General features: G+C 37.6%; 3 gene segments (V, D, J or C); 2 read left to right on the top strand and 1 right to left on the bottom strand.

Annotated features, from left to right (window-relative positions):
* The first annotated feature begins 519 nt into the window (after nt 1-519).
* Nucleotides 520-960, top strand: LOC112142274. The segment is given in 1 exon segment: nt 520-960. A coding segment is annotated over 1 exon segment (273 nt).
* A 2,923-nt stretch (nt 961-3,883) lies between these two features.
* Nucleotides 3,884-5,303, top strand: LOC112142276 (the record flags this gene model as incomplete). The annotated part of the segment is given in 2 exon segments: nt 3,884-3,921; nt 4,849-5,303. A coding segment is annotated over 1 exon segment (279 nt).
* A 1,000-nt stretch (nt 5,304-6,303) lies between these two features.
* On the bottom strand, nt 6,304-6,968 carry LOC112142275. The segment is given in 2 exon segments: nt 6,304-6,611; nt 6,771-6,968. Coding segments are annotated over 2 exon segments (360 nt in total).
* Between the last annotated feature and the right edge of the window lie 1,205 nt (nt 6,969-8,173).

Raw genomic sequence — 8,173 nt, 5'->3', positions numbered from 1 at the left:
ATTGGGCTATATAAATAAAATTGAATTGAATTGAATTGAATTTTATCAAAGTTTTCAAAGTAATTTTTTAATGAAAAAAAAAGTAGACAAGTTTTTAAGAGCCAAGTTAAAAAATTGAATTGTTCGACTTTTTATACATTTTCAAGTGTTCATAGTAGTGCAGAAAAAAACACAAAGAAATAAACTTAAAGGTAAATATTTTTTTTGCGACTGAAATCACAAGTCAAACAATCAAATTGTTGCTTTAATTGTTTCATGTCAGAATGTTTGAACTCTGTTAGATATCTTTATCTCTAAACTATCTGCTCAACCAAATGTTAGAACACATTTTAAATAACATTGATTGTGTTTATTATTAACCAAAGAAAATAGGAATTGTGATGTTGTTAAAAGTTAAGGTAAGATAGTTGATATTGTTTTAAATTCAATAGTACTGAAACTTGTCTGTTTCTTTGGTTCATCAGTGTAGCTCATCTGTTGCCATGGTTACAGAATCTAAAGAAGGAAGTGAAAGATTGAAAAAAGTCTTCAACTAACTGCAGAAATAAAGCATGAGTTTGCTGCAGGAAGAGTTTCTGTTCTCTGTGGAGGATTTCTCCTGAACTTGTTTGTGTCTCCTCATGCAGTGGGTCATGTTCCCCCCACCCTGACAGTGCTGTCCCCCTCCATGGATCAGGGGAAGGCCACACTCCTGTGTCTGGCCAACAATGGCTTCCCTTCAGGCTGGACTCTGTCCTGGAAGGTGGACGGCAGCAGCAGCAGCAGCAGCAGCAGCAGCAGCAGCCCCGGGGTGCTGCAGAAGGACGGCCTCTACAGCTGGAGCAGCACCCTGAGGCTCTCTGCAGACCAGTGGGAGAAGGTGGACTCTGTGACCTGTGAGGCCACCCAGGACTCCCAGACTCCAGTCTCAGAGACTCTGAGGAGAAATACCTGTTCCTAGTCACCACCTCAACGACTTGTTTTTGCTTTTACCAAGTTTTCTGCTTAATTTGCTTTTCTTTTCTAAATCTTCTCCTTTGTTTGCTATAAAAAATGTTGATTTTTGATAATTTCTGCAAAATAAAAGTTATTCCTTAAGTTGTTTCATTTGTTATTTCTAAATCTCGAACATTTAAACAGTTCAAAAAATGTTAAGACCTACTACAAAATACCACATCAGATCTGAGTGAAACTTTGTGGGTGACATGACAAGAAGGTATACTATAAGTGAGAAGTGAAATGATTATGTGGAAACTAGGAGTTTTCATTTTATGAGTATTTTAAAAATGTACTTTTTTTTCGCTTAAGTACACAATTTCAACAGGGCAGTACTACAAAATACCGCATCAGATCTGAGTGAAACTTTGTGGGTGACATAACAAGAAGGTATACTATAAGTGAGAAGTGAAATGATTATGTGGAAACTAGGAGTTTTCATTTTTTGAGTATTTTAAAATTGTAGTATTTTTTCGCTTAAGTACCCAATTTTAACAGGGCAGTACTTCAAAATACTACACCAGATTAGAGTGAAACTTTGAGGGTAAGAGTACATGCAAGGATACTCTAAGTGAGAAGTGAAATGGTTCTGTGGAAACAAGGAGGTACCTTTTACTCTTTCTTTGAAATGAAGCCTTTCTTGCTGCTACCGTAATGATTGTATCAAAATCGCACGCCGTATTCCAGAGAGGGCTCACTTGACAGCAGTTTAGCGAGAGCGTGCTGGCTTGACACTAGTTTTTATTTTCGCGTATTTTAGGATTGTGAACATCTTGTATTTTTGTTTTCAGTTTTCACCATTTGGAGAAGAAATTAAAAACTCTGAACGTCCCCCGTGGTCCTGGTCTTTTCCCAATGGTTTAACTACATGTTCAAGCGGAAACAACATTCACTTTCCATTTGTGTTTCCTTTATGTCACATTTTGATGATCTTTATCACAATTCAAACTGTTATCTTTGAATAGAAGTTATGTACTTTCAGATGATTGATACAAATGTAAATATAAATGCATAACTTTAAAAATTAATGTGAAAATAAATGTCAAATCTTAGTGTCAAATCTAATGTTATATGTTAATAATAAATGTAAATGTCAAATCTAAAAATGTTTCTTAATCCAAAATCTAAATCTTGAATCTAAATGCTGAAATAAAATATAGATCTTAAAGATAAATGTCTTATCTTAAATCAGAGTCAGACAGGTTCAGGGAGATCCAGAATCTGGATCCGCTGGTTCAAGATCATGTTTCATAGGTGAACTTTTGTCTACATGTTGCTTCTGTGTGTTTGTGTGGCAGTGACAAATAGTAAATAGTAAATGGCGTATGGCGGCTCCACTGCTGAACACTGGTGCCGACCTTCAGTGTCTTGCCCAAAGACACTTTAATACATGGGAGGACAAGGCGGGAATCGAACCATCTTCTGATCGGGGGTCGATAAGGTCACAAACTGGTGACCTGGTTATGATGTCCTCCAGCTTCAACAGTAGCTGGACTGTAACCAGCAAACCGATAACCCAAAAGGGGTTCAGTGAGTCTGAAGGTGAATGGATGGATGTAAAATTGAAACATTTAACGAGTAAATGTTTACTAAAGTATTCTAACAGACAACTAAAAACATCCAGAGTTTGGATACAGCTAGTTGTGTATGAGACCTCTGTATGCAGATATCTTTCAGAACACGATGGTTAAACGTCTAAAGAAAAAAAAAGTTAAAAGATGACCTTTTGACATTTACAATGGATGTTTCTTAGTTGTCTAATAGAGATCGTGTGTCTGGTAGAAGAGATTTTTATCTACAGATAGAAATAAAAAAAATCTTGATCTGTGTCTTCATGTGTTTAGTGTTTCTACAGTAAATCAGAGTTTCAGTTTCTGGAAGAACTTGAGGCAGAAACATTCAAATGAGTTTCAGTTCATTCTGATGAAGGAGGTTTTTGTACGACGACTTTTCACTGTGTGAACACAGGACCGCTATGATAACTCTGACAGTAATAAACTCCTGAATCTTCAGCCTGGACTCCACTGATGGTCAGAGTGAAGTCAATTCCATTTCCTGTTCCACTTCCACTGAATCTGGAGGAGATTCCATCTTCATTTTCAGATGTTGCATAGATCAGAAGTTTAGGAGCTTCTCCAGATTTCTGATGGTACCAGGCAAGACGGTAATTAGAATAATAGCTGCTATAATATACTTTCTGACTGGCCTTACAGTCAATAGAGACGGTCTGACCGAGCTGCACTGATTTAGCTGCTGGCTGAGTCACAACAACATTTTGTCCAACAGAACCTGCAGAGAGAGAAGAACCACAAAGAACATGAGATGCTGAGGAGAAACTCAGCTGCACTCCAGATGATTCTCACATGACACAAACATGATCTTCCTCACCCTGAATGAAGCAGAGGAGAGTCCAGATGAGGACGCAGATCAAAGTCATGCTTTTAGTGATGAGGAGGAGGAGGAGGATTTCTGTGTCTTCTGCTGTGATGAAGGACAGCTGTCAGTCATCCAGTCTTCAACTCTCAGGACTATAAAGTCTCCCAGAGCACTGGAGCATGGAGCTGCTGATGCAAAGTGTTTCTATGGAAATGCAACCACTGACTCCAACAGGAACATGGATCTCTGTCATCAGGATTCTCACACATGGATCCAGCAGAGATTCCAGATGGGATTCTGAAATATTGGACTTTACTTTGATTCAGAAACATGTTTTATCACTATTATTAAAATAACTTTTACATCTGCAGAACAAAAACTTTAATGAACATTTAGCAGAATAAAGACACATTTTTCTCTCAGTTGTTTTCCAGTGCGACTCTGTAGAGTTTGTTGTGTTCAAAGTCAGAGAGCGTGTCTCTCTGCAGTCAGAGGTTTTTGTACGACGACTCAGTTAGTTTGTATCACTGTGGTACACGTTTGGTGGAGGAACCAGACTGGAGGTTGATTGTAAGTAATATTTTCTTCAAATTATATCGAGGTTTTGATATAAAACTGTTTTTTTAAGTACTGCAAACTAACATCTGTCTAATTGGGGGATTTTTTTTTGTTTAATTCAGTTTTTTCTATTTACTCAGACAGCTTTTACTGAAGCAGATAAAGATAATTTCGTACAAAACATCATTTCTAAGTACTTTTTCTGAAAAGGAAAATGATAGTTTTTCAATGTCTATAAAACTTTAAATTTATTCAGTAATAACATGAGAACCAGTAATTTAATTTCTTTTTTACAGAAGTATGTAAAGAAATCTTAATCTTAAAGTTGTGTTAATTCAGGATATTGATCGACATGTTAGCATTTTATCAAAGTTTTAATGGTATTTTGTAGCCGAGTTTTTCAGAGCCAAGTTAAAGAATTGAATTGTTTGACTTTTTATACATTTTCAAGTGTTTATAGTAGTTTCGAAAAAGGACCAAGAAATAAACTTAAGGTAATTTTTTTTTCAACTGATATCACAAGTCAAACAATCAAATTGTTGCTTTAATTGTTTCATGTCAGAATCTGTGAACTCTGTTAGATATCTTTATCTCTAAACTATCTGCACAACCGACTGTTAACACATTTTAAAAAAAACATTAATTGTGTTTATTATTAACCAAAGAAAATATGAATTGTGATGTTTTTTTGTGGGGTTGTTAAAAGTTAAGGTAAGATAGTTGATATTGTTTTAAATTCTTTAATACTGAAACCTGTCTGTTTCTTTGGTTGATCAGTGAAGCTCATCTGTTGCCATGGTTACAGAACCTAAAGAAGGAAGTGAAAGATTGAAAAAAGTGTTCAACTAACTGCAGAAATAAAGCCTGAGTTTGCTGCAGGAAGAGTTTCTGTTCTCTGTGGAGGATTTCTCCTGAACTTGTTTGTGTCTCCTCATGCAGTGGGTCATGTTCCCCCCACCCTGACAGTGCTGTCCCCCTCCATGGATCAGGGGAAGGCCACACTCCTGTGTCTGGCCAACAATGGCTTCCCTTCAGGCTGGACTCTGTCCTGGAAGGTGGACGGCAGCAGCAGCAGCAGCAGCAGCAGCAGCAGCAGCAGCAGCCCCGGGGTGCTGCAGAAGGACGGCCTCTACAGCTGGAGCAGCACCCTGAGGCTCTCTGCAGACCAGTGGGAGAAGGTGGACTCTGTGACCTGTGAGGCCACCCAGGACTCCCAGACTCCAGTCTCAGAGACTCTGAGGAGAAACACCTGTTCCTAGTCACCACCTCAGTGACTTGTTTTTGCTTTTACTAAGTTTTCTGCTTAATTTAATTTTCTTTTCTAAATCTTCTCCTTTGTTTGCTATAAAAATTGTTGATTTTTGATACTTTCTGCGAAATAAAAATGACTCTTTCAAGTTGTTTCATTTGTTATTTCTAAATCTCTAACATAGATTTCTACATTTTTGAGGACATTTTCAGTATTTAATTAAAGATGATTTAAGACCAAAACTTCATCCTCCATGAATCTACTAAACCCATTAAGTTAATTTTGTATTGATGGAGTTCATCCTGTTACTGTCAGGTGAAGGTGGACGACATTCTAGACAGTTTACCAGTTCATCACAAAACCACACAAAGACACACAACAACACACACTTTAAAGCTTGTGTGATTGATTGAGAGTAGCATTAAATGACAGTGTCATCAGCATAAAGATGAAATGATGCATTTGGTGAGTTTGGACACAAGTTGTTCATATAAATAGAGAACAGAATGGGACCTCAAACCGAACCCTGTGGCACACCTTTCTTGATCTAATGAGCAAAACAAATGGAGCTGGATATTTGTACAGACTGTGATCTGTTTGACAGATAATCAACAAATAAAGCTTGATCAGAGATTCCGATATTGACCAGAATTTTCACCAGGAGAGTGTGATCCACTGTGTGAAATGCTTTAGGTCAATAAAGAGAGCAGCACAGTATTTTTACAGTCAAGCTGCTGGATGACTTCAATTAAAAGTTTCAAGGTTGCTGTAACAGTTCTATGATGTTTTCTAAAACCAGACAAAAAACAGACAAAATACTGTTTGATTCTAGAAACTCCTTCAGTTGTTCACACACCAACTTTTCAAACATTTTCCCTTCCTGGTAGATTTGATGATGGTAGAAGGTCTAAAGTTTCTCTATTTAAAAAGTGTGTTATTATTGACAATTGTTTATTTTATTTAGAATAAGACATTAATACTTTTGAAAAGCTGACAGACTGTTTTAACTGTTGGACAAGACATTTTAAATAAAAAAGGGATTAAGCTAAAATATGGAACCAAAACTTTAGTTTTTCAGCTTCAGTGCAGATGTTCATTCAGATCAGTTCCTCTTTAGATGAAAGAGGTTTTTGTACGACGTTGTTTCACTGTGTGAGTGGAAAGCTGCTGCCCTGCTGACAGTAATAAACTCCTGAATCTTCAGCCTGAACTCCACTGATGGTCAGAGTGTAATCACTGCCAGATCCACTTCCACTAAAACGATCAGAAACTCCAGAATGACGATTTGTTGCTGCATAAATCAGGAGTTTAGGAGCTTCTCCAGATTTCTGAAGGTACCAGTGGAGGCTGGTGTAAACACTTGAACTGGTTCTACATCTAATGGAGACAGTTTGTCCTGGAACAACAGACTGAGATCCAGGAGTCTGAGTCACAGAGATTTCACCTGATGAACCTGGAAAAAAGGAAAACAGAAAAATGAATGAAAAAGATTTAGATTAAAGAAATAGAACATTTTAAAGAGTAAATGTGTTGATAGTTTCTAGTAAACATTGTCCTGATTGTGATGAAGTTTGTTTGCTGATGAATCCACGTTTCCAGCAGAGAGTCTCACCCTGAACAAGGAGCTCCAGGACAGCCAGCAGCAGAGTCAGTGACATCCTCATTGTGCTGCAGGTGTGTCAGTGTCTCTGAAAGGTCTGGACAGCCACTGATCAACACTGAGCTCTTAACTGCTGGAAGCAGAGAGGCAGCACACATATGCAAACACACTGAGTCAGTCATCTGCAGCTGTTCTCAGCAGCTCTGGATCTTCACCTTGGAATCTTTAGTCCAACAACTCTGAAATCAAGACTCAAAGAATCAAAATAAAATTTTTGAATACATATTTATCATCTCTTTATTTAAGGTACAATAGGATTTTACTAACTGGTGATTTAAAGTTACATGTTGATAAAACCGATTCCATCTATGCCTCTGATTTTTAAATCCTCTGAGCAACATGGATTTTAAACAACGACACACAATCTACTCTGAACAAAGGACACTCCTTAGACCTCGTCATCACCTACAGTCTGTCTGCTGGATATCCTCTGTTTTTGACTTGGCTACATCAGATGATTATTGTGTGTTTTTAAAGTCACCAGTGAAATCCAGCAGGAAGCTTCAGTGAGAACTGTGAGGAAACGTATTTAAATCCTGAAGTGGCTGCAAGTTTTATTGATATTTTGAAACAAAGTCCTCAGAATTTACCTGCATCCTGTGATTATATTGTTGATGATTCTAATCACAGACTTCAGTCTTCCATAAATGCTCCAATCAGATCTAAGATCTAACCTCTCAATGGTAACATACTGTTGTTTTAACAGATCACCAGTGTAACCCAGTACCATCAAGGCAAGCTGAAACACCTGGCCCATGCTTTTATTGTGGTGGGTCCCAACACTACTTAAGCTCCAAGTTGATGGATGCACTTCCTGCTTCCTGCTGCCTGCTTTCAGCTGCTGCTGTGGTTAGCATTTGACCACAACCTGTAGTCCTGATAACTGGCAAACCCACCAGGCCACCTCTCCTTAGATATCCTTTGATCACCTCATTGGTTAGGTTTTTTTGTGTGTATTCTTCGGATGTCTCCAATCAATGGCGAGCTACCCAACCTGAACCAAGCTGGGCGATAAAGATCCCATCAATCTGCAATAGTGCATTTATTTATTTATTTATTTTGTTCAATACTCAGATATACTTGTACCCAACATACCATTTCACTACTCAACTACATAAGTTTGTAAAAAAACTAAAATATTTTAGATAAATATCAATCAGGTTTTAGGACGAACCACAGTACAGAGACAGCTCTTTTAAAGATTGTTAATGATTTTAGAATTAATTTAGATTTACAAAAACGTTCTCTTCTGGTGCTGCTGGATCTTAGTGCCACTTTTGATCCAGTAGATCACCAGATTTTATTGGATAGTCGTCTTGTGGTCCAAAATGTTCTTAAGTGGTTTTATTCTTACC

This window comes from Oryzias melastigma, unplaced genomic scaffold, assembly GCF_002922805.2.
Source record: "Oryzias melastigma strain HK-1 unplaced genomic scaffold, ASM292280v2 sc00320, whole genome shotgun sequence".
In the NCBI taxonomy this organism is placed as follows: Eukaryota; Metazoa; Chordata; class Actinopteri; order Beloniformes; family Adrianichthyidae; genus Oryzias; species Oryzias melastigma.
This window is presented reverse-complemented; position numbering and strand designations above follow the sequence as displayed.